General features: G+C 34.2%; 1 protein-coding gene across 8 annotated transcripts in view; it reads left to right on the top strand.

Annotated features, from left to right (window-relative positions):
• Window positions 1–19,616, top strand: part of Grm5 (glutamate metabotropic receptor 5) — a 910,014-nt gene that overhangs the window by 814,791 nt on the left and 75,607 nt on the right. For all 8 annotated transcript variants that reach the window (XM_021167178.2, XM_021167179.2, XM_029479680.1 and 5 more), the window contains 2 exons: window positions 6,291–6,459; window positions 10,220–10,346. In XM_021167178.2, coding sequence (XP_021022837.1) covers window positions 6,291–6,459; window positions 10,220–10,346 — 296 coding nt within the window. The remainder of the gene's footprint in view (window positions 1–6,290; window positions 6,460–10,219; window positions 10,347–19,616) is intronic.

Raw genomic sequence — 19,616 nt, forward strand, 5'->3', positions numbered from 1 at the left:
AAAAAAAAAAAAAAAAAAAAAGTTTCCTCTACACTGGATTAAAGGAATTCTCAGCTGAGACAGGAAGCAGAGGAGCCAGGGTTAGAAAGGATACTGCTAAATGAGCAGAGTTCTAGAGGATCCTGGACAGAGAATGGAAGACATTGGTGAGTTGACTTATCTCAGAGCTACGATTGTATACCTGACAGGAAGCCACTTTACAGAAGGAAAGATTTATTTCAACTATTGACTTGAGGGTTCAGTCTATTGTGATAGAGAATGAATAATGAAGGAACTAACTTGCAGTTGTGGCAGAATGAGTCTGAAGTTCTACCAGGAGCACAAGTCTAATGACCTCTGTTTCACTTCTTGCCTGAACCTGAGAAAGCACTTCTTGGGTCACTGCTTGAATATAGTATCCAAAATCCCTTTGATCAGGAACTCTCTTATTAAATAAAAGTTTCTAAGGTAAGTTTCCATTGCTATTGTCCTGATGCTATCATTTTATTATTATTATTATTATTATTATTATTATTATTATTATTATTATTATTGCTACCAATGGGTGGGACACTATCTCTAGGGAATCTTTTCTATCGCAAAGTTTTTGGTTTTCTTTAGTGGACTTTATACCTTTAAAGTTATATAGATACTTGGCCCAAAGCCACTTTATCCACAGTGCCTGCCACTTTAACTATACATGGTACTTTTCCTCATCAGACTACAGAATTTTCATAGCTTTTGTCCCTTTTACTGGAAATACAAATAGAAACAGGAACAAGTCAGCTCACAGCTTTCATATTATGGTGTGCAGCATCTTTTCATGATTCTGGCAATTGGAATCCCTCATCACCCCCAAGTTGCTTTTGCCTTTCTCCAAATAACTTAGTCTTTTCCTCTGGAATTCACTCAAACTCAGCTATTCAGAACACAGCAAGAGTCTTTAACAGCACTTTACTCAAATGCCTAGGATTCCAATTCTGGACAACCTCAAACCCTTTTTAAAACCTCATTTTCATAATTTTATTATCCACATCTCTGTTTGCACTTCGATCCTCTCAAATCCGTCCAGAATTCCTTGTTGTTCTCTGCATGTAAGACTCTATGTGTCCTTCTTGACACAGATCCCAACTCTTGCATACTCATCTCAGAAACAAGCTCCAAAAGCTTAAGAACTAGGAGGACAGGTAGTCATAGTAATGATCCCAGTTCTCAGTATCAATTTCCTGTTTTCCTGAGTTTCTGGTAACTATGACAAAATACTTGACAAATGAAATGAAAAAGAGAAAGGATTGTTTTGGGGATCCTACTATGAGGTTTTATTCCATCATGGATGACAGATGGTAGGGTAGTCATAATATCTCTCAGTTATGGTTACAAGAATATAAGGCTTCTTGATCATGGAACACAGGTAGCACAAAAATTGGAAGCAGTATGCAAACCTCAAGCCTGCTCCCTAGTGATCCTTGTAATCCACCTAGTTCTCACCTAGTAGATATTCAACAATCTCCTGAAACATCTCCACCATCCAGGACAAAGTGAACAAACTCATGAGCACATGGGAGACATTTTAGATTTAAACCATAAGGCGTAGAAATCAATTTTGACTCATCCATTAAGATTACTTAAGCATCTTTGGCTGTTTTTAAACCTTATTCATGGATGAAAATGCTATTAAACTATACTACTTTTAATTTAAAAAAAAAACAACCTGATCTATCTGTGATATAGACTCCTGAGTTTTTGAATTTACAAAAGTTTACATGGCTATTATGTCTCAATGTGCTGTGCAAAAGCAATCTTTAATTAACACATCAATATTTCTATACCAGGACATATGAACATTTCACACTCTGCTCTATTAATGGACTATAAATAACTTCATAAATGTCAGGTTTTATCCTGAGATAATTTTAGATAGGTTTATGTTATGATACCAAATGAGTTATAAAAATATCATGGTTTTCAGAGTTCTAGGGATTTCAAAATTGCACATAAAAAGCATGAACCTTGACTCTTCATTATCAATAATTTAGGTCATGGGTTTGAAAAACAGGTTTTGTAAGCCAAGTCAAAATTTTAGTAATAAAGTTTTAGAGTACATAGTAACATTCAACTAATTATACTGTGTCTGTGAAAATATTGTATTAACAACACTGAATTGTTAAAGATTATTTCAAGTATGTTAAACATGCTGTCTAGTATGAAAAGCAAAACTTGCTGGGAAACTGTCAAAAAGCTGGTCTTAAGAGATCTGGCTTCTGTCTATGTTGATTGTAACTGCACAGAGAAGATGGAGAACATGTGGTAAATTGAATACATCTTCCTATTCAAAGCAAAATTAAAGAGTATAAAATGGGATATAAATGAGTATGTGAATGTAAAATACTGGGAAATAATGATATAAAGGAAAGGATTAGGAAATTATGCTAGGACAATGTTCTTATAATTTATATTAAGTAGCTAAATATTAATTTATATATGTATATATATATATATATTCACCTGAAAAAGACAAAAAGATAAGAGAACTATAAATGGAAGAATAAGAACACATGGGGCGAGAAAAGAGCAACAAAAATTGGGAGAAGTGGTATGCACCTAAATAATTCTAGATACATTGCTATTTAGGCTAAGGGATCATAAATAAACAGATTTTCTATATAAATACTCTTATTTTCCTAGATAGAAATCTGAGTCTTAACAAAATAAATAGGTAACCCTTAGATGACATAATCACTCACTTATTTTTATATTACAATTGAAATAGTTTAATCAGTATAGCAAGAATTCCATTATTGGTAATATTATATTAAATTTTCACCAAGTTCACTATCTGATCTTCCTTTCATTTGTGATTTACCTAACCTCAAAAACACAGACCATTATAATGCAATTATTTCAGGGCAGGAGAGGCATTACTCAGCAGTAACAAGCTCTTCTATAGGACTTGAGTTTGATTCCCAGAACCCATATGATGGCTTGAACCCTCGGGGATCCAACAACCTTTTCTGGCCTCTGTCACACCAGGTAGACATGTAGTACACAGACATGTAAGTAGGCTAAAACACCCATAGATAGATAGATAGATAGATAGATAGATAGATAGATAGATAGATAGATAGATAGATGTAGCTATAGTTATTTTTAAAAACAAACAATGGTGTATCTTGTGGACCTTAGCTGCAAGTACCTAGTATGCCAGCCAATTGCCAACTTGACATACATTTACTCATCACATGCATATTACGAAACTTGCATCTCGGCCTGGCCGAGGTGGCACACGCCTTTAATCCCAGCACTTGGGAGGCAGAGGCAGGCAGATTTCTGAGTTCGAGACCATCCTGGTCTACAAAGTGAGTTCCAAGACGGCCAGGGCTATACAGAGAAATCCTGTCTCGAAAACAAACAAACAAACAAACAAACAAACAAAGAAAAGAAACTTGGATCTCCACAGTTTTGTCTTCAAGTGATTGTTCAGTTCCCAGTCTCATTGGAATAGTCCTTTGTAAGGATGCTTGATATAAGTTGAAAATTTCTAGATACTAGTAAACACCCTTATATCTAGAATAGCCCTATTTTGGTCTCTATCTTAAACTTAAATGGAATTTGTTGGCTTACATGCTTTTAGCTTTCTTTTTTACTTTTGTTTTTGAATGCTATATAAAATTGATTTGAAATTTTCTTAAGGATGCTTACTGTGGATACTTGGAACGAGACAGCTGTGAAGGAAGAATTTTTGCATAGAATGGCAAAAATTAAGAAGCTATAGTAAGAGAAAAGTACAATGAGGAGGGAATTGGAAAGAAGGAGAAAAGGAGAAGACAGGCTGGCAGTAATAAAATCTCTCTAGCAGAGTCCTGTAATTAGTATAACACTTTGATCTTTGTTTCTAATACTGTTTTTTAATAAGTCTATAACAAATCCTCAAAAGGCATTCTAAATTATTTACTGATATTTTTGGAAGAAAAAATAAAATTCTATAGGTTAAATAATGGGTAAAAACTACATGAAGCCACTAAACTTTAAATTTTCACCTACAGTTTGAACATGGATACTTAACTCTTGAAAAAGAATGAAGTCTACATCCCCCTTGTAGGTATTGTTTTAAAGTGTCTTTCTGTTTTTTGAAAAAGTGGAGAATCTTTACATGGAGAAAGATTTCTCTCTACCTCAGTTTTTGTTTGGCACATAGCTACTTGTTATGATGAAAGAACATGTTCACAGATAAGCAATTACTGATAGGATCTTTGTTGTTGTTGTTGCTGCTGCTACTGCTGCTGCTGCTGCTGCTGCTGCTGCTGCTGGCTTGTATGAAAAAAAAAAAGGCCAGTGCTAAGACTCAGTCTCTGGGTTAATTCTTTCAGTTTGAAAAATTAAACAAATATTAAGAATTAACATTTCTGAAAGTCACTTTCTGTCAGTCAGTCACATGATGTTCCCTAGTATGCCTATGTTTATTTTCAAGCCCAGTGTCTCCTTACCCTTTAGGATTCCCCTTTAAAGAAAACTGAGGTCATGGGACATAGATCATGACTAATTTAATGAGAAGAAGGAACAGTAGGCTTAAAGTATAAAGGCTTTCTTTGGGTCCTGACTCTGACATTTTTGTTCTATATAACCTGGTCATAACAATTAATCTCAATGAGCTTCAGTTCCATTATCTATAAAATTAATATCTTAGTCTAGACATTTCCAGGATTGAAAATTGGAAGAAATGATATTGTTCATTTTTTTGTGAGCAAATAGAGTCTTTATATCTCTTCAAATCATCATCAGTGAAGAAAGAAGGCTCCAGATACTGACATTTCTTTCAGACTATGCAGTTCCAAGGTTATTTGCTTGGAAAAGTAAGACTTATAAGTCTATTTGTTTGAAATAGCTAGTGACATAATACATAATTATTTTTACTTGACTAATCTCTGTTCTAACTCCTTAAGTCATTGCATATTTAGAAACCACAGGCCAATCTGACAGCATGGAAGAAATATCCCTAGAATCGTTATTTAGAAATAAATAATTTGAAGGAAATGAAGCAATTCAAGACAACCCTAAAGTTATTGACCACGTGAAAAAGTATTAGTATAGGTTAGCTCTGAAAATGAAAACACAAGTATACGTTTAATGAGTAGCCAATAGAAAATGGAATTACTTTATTACACTATTTCATAGGTTATATAAAGTTCATTCTTTAAGGTTTGACATAAATCATCTGATTGGATGTGTCAATTTGGTAGACATAATTATAAATATAAAAACAAAGCATTGGAAGTTAGAGAAAATATTCATGAACCTTTCTGCTGGTGTTGAGAGTTCAGCAAAGTAGGAAAGATAGTATACAATATGAGGACATCCCATGTGAAAGGCTGAGGAGGGTTACACTGAAAGATCTCTGGAAAACTGTTTCATAAATACTCCTCTGGAAATACGAGAAAGGGATTGCAAATTGGACATTGATTTACTTTCCTTATATTTTTGTCCCTAGACTCAAAATAAGAATGGGAGCTAAGAAAGACTGAGAACCCAGGATATGCATTCACTATGCAGTATTTCCAGCTACAATGTTTTAGAAACAATTGTCAGTATTTTCTAAAACACCCCTTAAATTACCTTTATACAATGAATTTTTACCACTGATAAGTGGTAAAATAAAAGCAAAATCAGACCTGTCCCTCATTTATTCTAATTCGCAAGTTTTCTGTAGCTTTAGTTAAAATATATAATAGAAACAGTAGAACTCAGACATTTTTAAAAGCTCAGGCTCTTTCGGATTTCCGAAGCAAAAGCTCTTTAGTAGTAAATACCAATTTCAAGAAAAAAGATATGACTGGGCATCATCATGTTTCATAAAACAAAATTTATGGGACTGAAGTATTATTTTTAAATTACCTTTGTATTCCTTAGCACCCCAAAATGAGTTCAAAGAATAAGCAGAATTCACAGTGAGTAAGGAAACTCTTTGGCATGTTGCTAGGACATAGTTAAACACCTCCCTGGCTTCTTCCAGAAGACCAGCAGAAGTTCATACTTAAAATTGCTGCAGTTATTTCAAAACTGTCTTTCATCTTTCCTACGATGCAGTCACTTTCTCACATGGGATTATTTTCTATTTCAGGTGTAAGTATGACTCTAAAAATAGATCTCTGTCGTAAAAAAAAAAAAAGGCAGAAGTTTGTATAAATATACTGTTACAGAAATTTTCAGTATGATTTACAGAGCAGAAAGTATATTTAGGATAATGAAGCTATTCATTTTCCATATACAAATATATATTGTATTATTTGGATAACTATTATATTCTTCTTTTGAAGGTATGAAATAATGAATTTCAAGGAAATGGGAAAAGATTATTTTGATTACATCAATGTTGGAAGTTGGGACAATGGGGAATTAAAAATGGATGATGATGAAGTGTGGTCCAAGAAAAATAACATCATCAGATCTGTGTGCAGTGAACCGTGTGAGAAAGGCCAGATAAAGGTAAAATGTAATCTAGATTTCTTTAATTGTTTCAGACTTAGTAATGTTAATTCTCATTGGCTATTTTGTTTTTATTTGGTACTTGTTTTGCTTTTTATATTGTAAGATTATAATGAAAGATAATGAGTTTGTCCTTTTATTTTATTCTGATCAATTCTTTAGGAAGGTTAGCATTCAACTCACAATAGTCTGAGTAATTAATCTCTGCTCATTGATCCAATTGACGAGTCATGTTTAGTTCTGTTCACTCTTCCTCCATATAAATGCTTACAAAAATAAGATTATAAAAATAAAATGATTTCTCAGAATGGATAGCATAGAGCTGGAAAATATAGTTAACAAATAGCTATTATACCCCAGTATAGGGGAATGCCAGGGTCAGAAAGTGGGAGTGGGTGGGTTGGTGAGCAAGTGAAGAGAGGAGGGGATAGGGGAAAACCAGAAAAGGAGATAACATTAGAAATGTAAATACAGAAAATATCTAATAAAAAAATTTCCATGTAAGGACTGGAGAGATGGTTTAGCAGTTAAGAGCAATGACTGCTCGTCAAGAGGCCTTGAGTTCAACTCCTATCAACCACATGGTGCCTCACAACCATCTGTCATTGGAACGGATGCCCTCTTATGGTGTGTCTGAAGATACCGACAGTGTACTCATAAATATAAGATAAATAAATTTATCTTTTAAAAAAAATCTCCATATAACAGTTCATTAAGATCAATGGGACAAAACATGTGTTATTCTAATCAAACTATTTAATATAAATGAGGAAAAACACATGCAACAGAAGCAATATTATGAAAATGTAATAATTTCATTAAAAAAACAGAGGTGAGCAAGAAAAACAAATGGTGAGTTGTTCTGAATGAAATTTGAAGCGTTAGACCAAAAACGTATTATAATTTAAAGGAAAGATCACTGGTGTGTGGAAAACAGAAATAGAGAATGTACAGAAGTAACATATAGGGCATTGGAATGATATTGACTAATCCAGAGTATATAAATGGTTACTGTAAGTAGCTATCATAAAAAAATAACATGAAAATAACAGGGTAAGACCAATTTTTTGGATAATTTTTAATATTATGCTAAATAAAGAACCTATATTATATGACATGGAAGTAGTAATCTAATATTGACTAAAATATTGATACATGTTGACCCACAGTAGCATTTGGAAAGTGAAGTGACAAATGATCAAACAAGAAGGAAGAACTAAAATACAGGATGCTGATTTTGATGGCAAAGAAAAGAATAATGAGGGCCAAAATAAGTAGAAGTGACACTGGAGAAAAGTTTTCAGATTAGAGCAACTTAGTTCTGGCAGCTGATGCAATATTAGGTCAGGGAAATAAAACAAAATATGAGAAAATCATCTGGCACTCCAAGTACCATTGGCATAAATGAAAGAAAAATGAGTATCTGAGAGATGGTTCAACAAATAAAGATACTTAGCAGAGTATCTGACTATCAGGGTTTAATCCCCAGGACTCATATTATGGAAAAGCTAACTCTTGTAATTTCTAATGTCTGCAAGAACATACAAACTAAACAGAGAGGGAGGGGAGAGAGGTGGTTTCAGAGGAAGGTAGATGGATTAATTTCAAGATTTGTTAATGTTTTTATATGAAGCAATGATGTTCTAAGGGAAATGTTCTAGGGGAAAAAAGGAAAAACTAATATTAAAGATCCAGATTTAGGAATAAACTAGTTAGAGTTTAAATAGACAGTCTTTGAATATATTTAAAAATGGCCAACCTGAAAGTTTAAATAAAAAAAATATGGGAAGTACACATAAGCCTTCCAAAATATCTGCTTTGAAAATATAAGGAATGGAGAGGTTGAGCAAAGCCAAATCAGAGAGGAAGACACCAAGAGGAATCCAATCAACCAACATGGTGGTCAGCAACTGGCAGGCTAGGGAGGAGGAGAAAAGAGGGGCAAACATGCAAACTGAGAATGTGCCTGTCTTCTGGGACAAAAGGCAGTGAAATGAGCAGAATGCAGTGATACAGAGTGTGTGGGAGAACGCAAGTAAGAGACAATTTGCTACTCTTAAGACAATAATTTTAAGTTAAACATGGTCTGTCCAGGAAATCAAAAGCCAATTAAGAATAAATAAAAACATAATTACAAAAACAGGCAAACTTAGTTATTGAAGCATAATATTCTGAAATAGGAAAAATGATTCTGAGATAATTTAATTGGTCATTAAATAGGCTTCACCATTTCAGGTAGGCAGAATATTTGAAAGAATTTCAATAGATCTTTTCAATCAAAACTTCCTGTACTCAAACTTACAAGACTTTTGAAATGCTAGATGTAAGTTGTATTAATACCAATATTAAAGTCCTCAACCAGAAGACTAAGAAAATTTGAGAAGCTACAACTAGATAAAGAAAAAGACCACCAAAAATGAGAATAATTTTAACACTGGCAAATGGTTTAACAGCTTTTGGAATTTCTAAAATTATCTGTATCTTCTATTATGACATATGATAAAAATTGAAACTATGACCTAAAAGCTAAATTTGATCTACTGACTACCTTTATAAATAAAATTTTTGTGGAATATAATGATACTTACGTATTTGTCCTTGACATGTTTTTGGTAGGTACTCTAATGCTTTCCCAGCACTGTTAGGTAGCTTAGATATTACAGATATATGCTCTAAACTTAAGTATACAGTATTTGATAGAAATTTTTCTGAACACTTGGTTTCATGATAAGGCCTTTGTGGATTATTCTAGGATATCAACCATTTTTAATTTTGATGCTACTTATAGAAATGTATACAATTTAGCAAGTGTGGGATGCATCTGGCTTTTTGTCAATTCATGACATTACAGTTTGAACATATACTTATAAAATCCTGTATAGCTGAATAGATAGATTTCTTGGCATGCTTTTCTATGTTGTATAGGATATAATTTATATTATGATAGAGTTTGGTTCCCTGTCACCATTGTATTAGCATTAGTTCTATATTTACATTTGCCTAGTTCCTCATTTTAAAATTATTTTCTGGGTTTCTATGTAATTCTCATTTTCACTCGTCAAAGTTGATATTGAGCACCTTCATTTATAGTAAGCTCCCCTAGCACTGTCCAAAGATTTATGAACTTGATTTCAGTGGAGGTTTGGCATCTTTTCAATGGCAGTGAAGGCACCTTTACTTTCAACTCACAGTAAGAACTGTGGAAATGCATATTGCCACTTGTAATGAGGAATGGATGTGAATCCAAAAGGTTCATGTGAAAAAGTTAAACCAAATTGTTTTTTGAATGATCAAAGAAACTATATCATGATGTCGTGGTTCAAAGAGACTGTTAATTGGAAATTATTCTTGGAAAACTGAATACATTTAGATTGGCAAAATACTGACATTCATAACAAATGGGAAATGAGCCATGGACTGTCAGACTATTTCAAAGGTGAAAAACTTAGTATCTTAAAGTTGTAAACCCTTGTAAAGGTCTAGAAAGAGCATCTCAGTTTTTTAAGTGAGTTTACTTATATTACATAATGTATCAGTTGTCTAAGAGTGGTTCAAATTACCCCAAAAACGAAATTCTCCATTACAGGTGTATTTGTATAGTTTTGTTAACAAAAATAGGTCAAAATTTAGAGCCTAACATTTTATCAATCACTGATATTTATACCAAGGAAACTGGATAAAATGAAATATGTTTAATAAGATATATCTGTTTTAGTTTCTAAGTTGCAACATTAATCAGAATGTTAAATATTCCCCTTAGGTGATCCGGAAGGGAGAGGTCAGCTGTTGTTGGACCTGCACACCTTGTAAGGAGAATGAGTATGTGTTTGACGAGTACACCTGCAAGGCATGCCAACTGGGGTCCTGGCCCACTGACGACTTGACAGGTACATGGAACACAGTGTCGCCACAGTCCTCTGAAGTCCACTGAAAAATGATGAGGCTATGGCAAGGAATGGGTCCCTCCATCCATCTTCACATAGTTGTGCTTAGGGGACAAAGAATTTTCTTGGAAACAGAAGCTTTCCCAAAGCCTGACTAATCAATGAAAGCTGTTGTTTTCAGGGCCAGTTCTGCCTGACTTCTATCCTCATCCCCAAACAGAGTTCTTGGCTGTCTATTGGTCATGCTCAACCCATTCTAAGAACATCCTGAGTTCCTAAGTAGACCATGAACTTCCTGTTAAGGCTGATGTCCATGTCCAAGAAGAAAAAGATAGATTTTATTTTTTAAAAATTAAATTGTATCTTTTTCTTAGTTATTGTTCCCTTTTGGAAACTTCAAGCTTCCAAGTAATCAATGTTGCTTTTAAGTAATGTTGGCAAAGGGCAAGACCAACCAGCCATTGTTTGTTTTTTTTTTAATTTAGGGTATTTATTTCAAAAGCTACTCCTTTACTCCATAGCATTCATTCTAGGCTCTATATTTACTTTCAATATTTCCAGTAGACAACCAAAGTCCTAATCCCCACAGTCCTCCTTCCAACCCATCATCAATGTATTTGATACATTTTCCTAAGACTGAAATAAAGACAGAGAAACTAACACTGTCCCTCTATCTTAAGGAAGTTCATAGTTTAATACTAAAGGAAAAATATATAAACATGATTAACATAATGAATAAAATGAAGATAATCATATTCAGCAAATAAAATGAATTACAAAGATAAATGTTGCATGTTTATTCTCACTTATGGGTCCTAGACTTTATAGAAACAAAAAATCTCATATGAATAGAAGACATGAAAGTAGAAGCACAGTTCTCTTGGGGGAACAGATGAGACTAATGAGAAAGGGAGAAGAAAAAGAGGATAGTTAGGGTAGAGGTTGAATACGTTCAAAGTACATTATATATTGGCTTGAAGTAGTCTTCTATATCCTTGTATATAAAAAATGAGGACAAAACGCAGCACTCCTGGAAGAGCACCCACAAGATATTTGTCTAGTGTTTCTAGTATTAAGATGGATTTTAGCACAGGACTCCTAGAAGATAGATCATAAGATTATCATGGTTAAAGCCCCTACCTCAAGGGATAAGTGATTATCCATGGCCATTGTACTAGCTTACATAAAAGCCATGATTATAAAATTCCTGTGATCTGGAGGCTTTTGAGACTTGCTTACACTGAGACTCTATGTTAGTGAGAGATATTTTTACAGAAGGTTTCTCTTTCTTAAAAAGATCTGATTTAATAAAACATCCAAGTGCCTAATGGCAGCATTGAGTCCTGTTTGTATCATTAGACAATCTTTCTGATGTCCTCAGGCATTCCAGAGATGACTCAGAAATAAGCACTTGGCTAAAATGAAATTTTTAAGTACAAAATTTTATTAGGTGTGCCCATACGCAAAAAACTAAAATGCCCACAAGAAAAGAGATTTCTGTGAGATTTGCATGGTACAGTATTGATGATTTTTGCATCAGTTCATTTTTTCTAATTTCAAAATATATTATTGCTGAATTTTAAAACTCCTTTATGTTCAACAACATTGCAGGGTTAATTAAGTAACTTTTCAGTGAGTACAGTAGTCCCTTGGTATATGTGGATATTGGCTTCAGGTCCTCAGATAAATGATAAATGTCAGACTCTTGTAAATAAACTATTAAGTACCTAAATAAAATGAAACAATATCTACACATCAGTTTCTCACAACTCCTTATAACTATTAAATCATCTGTATTTGGTTTATAAATCTAAATTCAATATAAGCAGTTATAGAAATTTTGTCATAATAAGATGGTAAGGGAATAATCACAAGAATATGAAGACAACCTTTTAAATACAGATTATTTTTATTCTGAATTTTCCCATTTCCCAGAGTTGAGTACCAATGGATACAGTCAACACAATTCTAATATCAGTTTTTGTCTTTTATGTTATACCATAATGCTATGGAAAGTGAGCATGGTATATTAATTACTTCATTATCTTAATTGATACATATTCTATTATTATCACTGTCATTAAACTATTATATGGGTGATATAGAATGTGAATGAAAAAAAAACATGGTTCTCACAGTTGGTCTTAGTAGGTCATTCTTCTACATACCTTGTAATGTGGGAAGAAAAGCTATAATACACACACACACACACACACTCATTCATATATACAAACACACACTGGCAAATTGTGCAAAATAAGCAAAAGAAAATCAGATAAAAATGAAAATATTAGAGAAACAATAAAGAATATATAACTAAAGTTGTCACAAAAGATTTCTGTAAAGAAAACATGTGTGTGATGAATAGAAATTTCTATCAAGTGACAGGGAGGGACATTTCTGACAAGAAGACAGCATATAAAGGAAAGAAGATATATTGTTGGATTTCAGAAGAGTATCAGGGCAAAATCTGATTCCCACTGGAAGAACATGCTCAAGATTTGAGTGTTTCAGTGTCAGTATAATGAGCAGCCATTGAAGGCATTTTATACATTGCAGCAGTATGATTAATGATATGTTGTTAAATAACATTCTTGTCTCTGTGAGGTAAAATAATTTGGGGAGACATGGAAGGTAACAGTCAAGTGGACTAATCATGCTACAGCAGACAAGATTTCTTGCTATCTTTAACTAAATAGTGCATTGAAATATCTGAGCTATGATTAGGTATTACGTGTACAATACATAGAGACAAGGGATGTACAAGGTATTGAAGAATACTATCAAATGTCCTACTTTTAACACTAGAGGAGTAAATGCATTGCTGCATACTTATCAAGATTTTAGTGTTAGATAAGAGCGATTTGAGATGACTTTTTATATTCTCAAAAAAAGAAGTAATTAATTTAAAAGATTGTGCCGTTAATATGTCAGAGTGTGTAGCATATACTAGAAATAGAAGATGTAATTAAGTTTCTAGGAAACTTAAAATCTGGTGAGAGAAAAGTCTGTTTTTATGAAAAGGTGACAACTCTGTGCAATTAGTAATGTAGGTGTGGAATAAACATAATGTTATGAGGAACCAGAGAATTGGGGAAAGTTTAACCTTAAAATCTAAGTCAATACTCACAAGAAAAGTGGTAATGATGATTGTAAAAGGATGTCGTTCTTCCATTTTCATTACTATTGTGACCCAGAAATGAAGTAGGATGACTAATGCACTGTTTCCCTGTCTAATATAATAGTCACATATTTTTTTTAACTCTGCATTATCTCAGAAACATCCTTGTGTAAAGACAAGTATGTTCCCCAGTGTTAATTCTATTCCTACTTTTTCAGGTAACTTTTTGAATAAGTAGCACATATTCTCATTGTCAATCTTTCTCATACTTGATTCAGTGAAGCAACTCTCATCTCTGCTAAATATGTACAGAGAGCCTCGTATAAGCCCCTATATGCTCTTTGGTTAGTGACTTAGTCTCTGAGCACTCCCAGGGGTCCAGGTTAGTTGATACTATTGGTTTTTCCTATGCGGTTGCCATCCGCCCCAGTTCCTTCAATCCTTCCCTTAAGTCTTCCATAGGGATCCCAGACTTCACAGTCCAATGCTTGGCTGTGAGAATCTACATCAGTCTCAGTCAGCTGATGGTAGAGATTCTCAGAGGACAGCCATTGCTAGGCTCTTATCTGCAAGTACAGCATAGCATTAGTACTAGTGTCAGGATTTGGTGCCAGCCCATGGGATGGATCTCAAGTTGGGCTGATCACTGGTTGGCCAAAGCTTTAGTCTCTGCTCTATTTTTGTCTCTGCATTTCTTATAGCCAGGAATAATTTGGGGTCAAAAATTTTGAAGGTGGGTTTGTGTCCCCATTCTTTAACTGGGGACCCTGCTAACTAATGGAGATGGTCTCTTTAGGGTCCATATTACCACTGTTGATCATTTCTAATAAGTTACCCACATTGTGTCCTGGGATCCACCCTCCCCCCCCCCATCACAGGTCTCCCAATTCCCTGCAGTTGCATATTTCCATTCATTCTCTTGGCCCTCTGGGCTTCTTTCCTGTCTTCCCCCACACCCATACATGACCTATGCCCCTTTCCTCTTCCACCCAGTTTCTTCACTCCCTCTGCCTTCCATGATTATTTTCTTCCCCCTTATAATAGGATCAAAGGATTCTCACTTGAGTGTACCTTCTTTTTTAACTTCTTAGGGTCTGTGAGATGTATCATGGGTATTCTGTACTTTTTGGCTAATATACACGTATTAGTGAGTGCATACCATGCATGTCCTTTTGGGTCTGGGTTATGTTACTCAAGATGATATTTTCTAGTTCCATCCATGTGCCTGCAAAATTCATGATATCCTTATTTTAAATAGCTGAATAGTACTTCACTGTGTAAATGAAACATATTTTCTGTATCCATTCTTCACTTGAGGAATATCTGGGTTGCTTCTAGTTTCTGGCTATTATGAATAAGGCTGCAATGAGCATAGTGCATGTGTCCTTGTGGTATAGTGGAGCATCTTTTGAGTATATGCCCAAGAGAGGTATAGCTGCGTCTTCAGGTAGAAATATTTCCAATTTTCTGAGAAAGTGCCAGATTGCTTTCTAGAGTGGTTGTAACAGTTTGTAATACCATCAGCGATGGAGGAATATGGATTCCCCTTTCTCCACACCTTGGCCCACATGTGCTGTCACTTGAGCTTTTTATCTTAGCCGTTCTGATTGGTGTAAAATGGAATCTCAGGGCCGTTTGTTTTACAAATATCAGTTTTGAACAAGGAGATTTTGGAAGAAAATGAACCCCCAAATGAATATGTTAGTTTCAAATCCTTATGTGGTTTTTAGACAATAATCAAAATTAGCTAAAGTTAGTCTAATGAGAACAAATCATACTAGGAGAGGCTATGATTAGCAAGACCTGTGTGGAGAGTTCTTTCTCTGGTGCTGTATCAGTAGCAGTGAGGAAGCTCTTTTCATCTGCATATCAAAAGGGAACCAACTGAATGAGTGTTTGATGACTTCCTGCAGAGCAAAGGAGCATGAGGAATCTGACAATTACATTTTTGTTTCTGCTATTTTCTCAAAGCTAGACTGTTATATTTTAAAATGCAATGTTTGGAGCCCATCACTTAGATTAATTTACTAATCATTTCATACTTATGTAGGTTGGAGAGGCAGGGTATATTACAATATTGTAACATAACACATACGCTTTCTTTCTAAGACCATCCTATACTCTCTCTAGTTTTAGGCCCCACCTCTTCATACCATTCATTTTTTTATTCTAACATCAAAGACTGTCTAGAGTTCCAAAAGCACACAATGTTATTTTCTCTATATCTGTGCATGTATTCTTTTTTCTCTAAAATACTTTCATTTCTCCTATGAATGGTTGGATGTTAATGGCAGACATATCCAGATCAGTAGAAGCTAACTGCTACATCTGAAAATCATTTCTCCAATGAAGTTCATGTACATATTAATCAAAGTAAAAAGACTAGCTTCCCACTCCAAAATAAAAGAGAAGAGTATTTGAAATGGTTTAACGAATGAACCAGGAAGAAACAGTGTAAAGAAGAAAGACAGGACAGCTAAGCAAATACCGAGTCTCACAGGGTTCTATAATTCATAGTAAGTAAAATTACATCCATTCATTTATTGAGTCATCTAGTAATTCACTCAATAAGAGCACATTCCTTAAGGGACAAAAATTCCCTTCTATCATGTATATATGTGATTAACAAGATAAAATCATTAGAGTTACTTAATGTAAGGTTTAGAACTTTTAGCCTTAGATTTGCTTGTTTTGCTATCTCTTTAAAACAGGAACTCCTTATGGTCCCCTGATTGGTCTCCACCTCCTGCTAATACCCCTGCTTCAGCTTCATGAAGTGCTGGTCTTCAATATAGTGCAAATCGATGCTACCATGCCCATTTAATATTAATTTTGTAGTGACATAGAAATGTTCATAGGCAATATAGACATGAGAAAACAGTTGAAGCTGAGTGGTTACATAAATGAGTTTTATGAAGAGAGAATTGTGGTAAACTGTGCTACGGAAGTCAATTGGGCTGAAGCAGTAAGGTTTGTGTGTTTCATCTTCTCCCCGTGCACTTCATCTTGGCAGAGCAAGGTGCTCTTGGCCTTCTGGCTAAGACAGTGGGGCCAGTCCTTCCACTAAAATGTCTTGTCTCACCTGATTAAACAGAAGAGAGAAAATGATAAAGAAGCCCCTTATTTTACATGTTATTTCTCAAAGATCTGTATGCCACGGTGCCATATTGGGGGATAGTGTGTCATGAACTCTATTTCCGGCAATACTCTAAGTGCTAAACATTTCTGCAAACTAACTAGGGAAAAAACCCCACAACTATTCTGCTCTTCTATCCTAGAAATTATTTTTCAACAAGGCTATTATCTTGAGGACTATCCAAAATCAAATAAGAAAGGAAATGCAATTTGTAGGCACATTATAAATATTATTTACAGAGTGATAATGGAGATTGGATATTAATTTTAAGCATGAAATGGAAGGATACTAATTTCAGAATGGTGATGTCATCTGGAAACAGTCACATAGGAATTGCTGAAGAGGTTCAGTTATTTTTGTAAAATGCTTCATGGAACTGGGTGTCGTTTAAAATTAACGTGACAAAATGTTAATATTTTTTAAATCTTGATTATTTTGTTCATAGCATATTCTGCACATTCAATTTTGCAACTTAAAATTATTTCAAAACATTTTTCTACATAATATTAAAATATAAAATTTACAAACGAATTGCTAGGATACAAATGTTAAGTAAACTACAGTAACAAGCCTTACAGCAAGCAATATGAATCTATTGATGTATGGACTTAAATAATGCAGTGGGTATAAAAATCAATGAAGAAATTTGATTGAGAATTAACATTGCTAAAATTGGGTAATTTGTTCTCTAAACGAAACAAAACATAACAAAAGTAGTGCACTAATGGTCTACTTTGAGAGAGGAAGGAAGGAAAAGATGCAAAAAGCAGCAATTTGGTTGTGGTAGTCAGATATTTCTAAAAGCTTCTATTTGCCAGAAACTTATTCATGCATCACCATTTTTTGCCACTGTAAAAATTTTCTATTTAAAAATAGCATATATATATATATGCACATATGTGTTTATTAGTATATAAATGGATACATACATGTATACTCATATATACTATACGTTATGTATGTATATGTATACATAAGCATGTGTGTGTCCATATATAATATATATCAAACACACATACACATATATAAAGCATATATACAAATTAAAAATATATAATTTATAGAATGTAATTTGTTTTCTGCTAAAGAATTTAAAGTAAGTTGCAAGAGTTACAAGATGCTCGATCTTAATGTCCCTTTCCAGAGCTGCAAAATCATTCCCTGTTGAGTCTGTCAGGGGCTGGAGCCATCCAATAAACCAGTGAAAGTAAAATGTGGAATCAGCTTGGCTTTCAAGCAGGAACACAGTGGGAAGCCTTGTAACAGGAAGTTAGCATGGTTTCCTGCTTTTCACTTGCAAAGAAATGTACCTTCAAGTGCAGAGCTGTGAAAAGGAAGGGAAGGTAGTGCATGTCAACACTTTAAAGTCAACAGGAGCATTCTTTAGCAAGCCTTCTGGTTCCTTGAGTGACTTAATTGCTTTGGAGATTGGAAACTGAATTTCACTGAAGAACAAGTGACTAGAGTTAAGTAGCAGAGTCCAAAGGTAATCTGGAAGGTGTGAAGGAACTGGTCCAGTGGCCTGTAACCAGTGACAGGTCTCTGATCTCCAAAGCCTGAGTGACCCTTTGCAAACATCTATTTAATACATGTTTCTCCTTTTCTACTACTTTGTAAGACTCCTTAAGCCTTCTCATACCTATGCTTATTTAATAAAAGCATGCCAGATTGTCTGGCATTGCTACCAGCTGTATCATCTTAATGTTTTCTGTTTTAGTCCTTCATGAAGAATCACGTATTTTACAACTGAGACAACTAAGATTCAAGAAAATTGTATACATTATTTAAGATCACAAACTTTAAGAAAAATTATGTCCACGGTGGATATGCTATGATAGCTCCCTTTTACAGCAGTATCATGTTTTTAGTCCCATATTTCAAAGAAATTGTAAGTGAAATGAATTCAGATCCAAATTTGTCAAAATATTAATTGTATCCAGAATGTTCTAGTATTTTTCACTGTAAATGTGATTAAAATGGGATGGTTTTAGGTTTGTAATTAAATTTAGACACAGACATGGGAAATTCTTGCCATTTATTAAATATTATATATTTGTGATTTTTTGTGAATTTAGATGAGAAATGTTTATTTTATTCTTCTAGCTAAAACAATCTTTGCATTAATAATGGAATAGATTTTTAGCATGGTGCTCAATCTCTTAGCTTCTAGTTTCTGTGACAATCTAACCAGAACCACATACTATACAATTGTCTGACCTGTCACTTATTCATTTAACAATTTAATGTTTTTCACACAGTGCTAAATTCTTTTCACTGAAATGCAAAGTAAGTAAAATCTTCCACTTTCTAAGCCTCACATGTATATAATAGGAGCCTGAGTTAAATAATTGCACTGGGATTATAGATGCAATGTATACAGTAATTGGACTGCATACTATTTGAGATGGTGGCCCAAAGGATAGACTTATTCGTTAGCAAATATATATTGAGTTGTAAAACTCAGCACTTGATACATAGTAGAGATGGATGCATGAATCTACTCTTGAGTATTTCAGAGTCTGGCCAAACATACATGCAAGTATAAAGACAGTTTCCATGCCCTAAATATAGTCAAATAAATAAAGAGAGAGAAGGAAATAAATTTTTAAAAAGGAGCACTACAGGATCATCAAAAGAGATATTTGATCAGATCTTTAAAGGTTGGAGAACCCGCTAACTGAATCCAAGAACACATCAAAACAATCATCCATCCTGAACAAGTAGATTTCATTCCAGGGATGCAGGGATGGTTTAATATATGGAAATCCATCAACTTAATCCATTATATAAACAAACTCAAAGACAAAAACCACATGATCATCACATTAGATGCTAGGAAATCATTTGACAAAATCCAACACTGATTCATGATAAAACTCTTGGAAAGATCAGGAATTCAAGGCCCATACCTAAACATAATAAAAGCAATCTACAGCAAACCAGTAGCCAACATCAAAGTAAATGGTGAGAAGCTGGAAGCAATCCCACTAAAATCAGGGACTAGACAAGGCTGCCC

This window comes from Mus caroli, chromosome 7 (genome assembly GCF_900094665.2).
Source record: "Mus caroli chromosome 7, CAROLI_EIJ_v1.1, whole genome shotgun sequence".
Taxonomy (NCBI): Eukaryota; Metazoa; Chordata; class Mammalia; order Rodentia; family Muridae; genus Mus; species Mus caroli.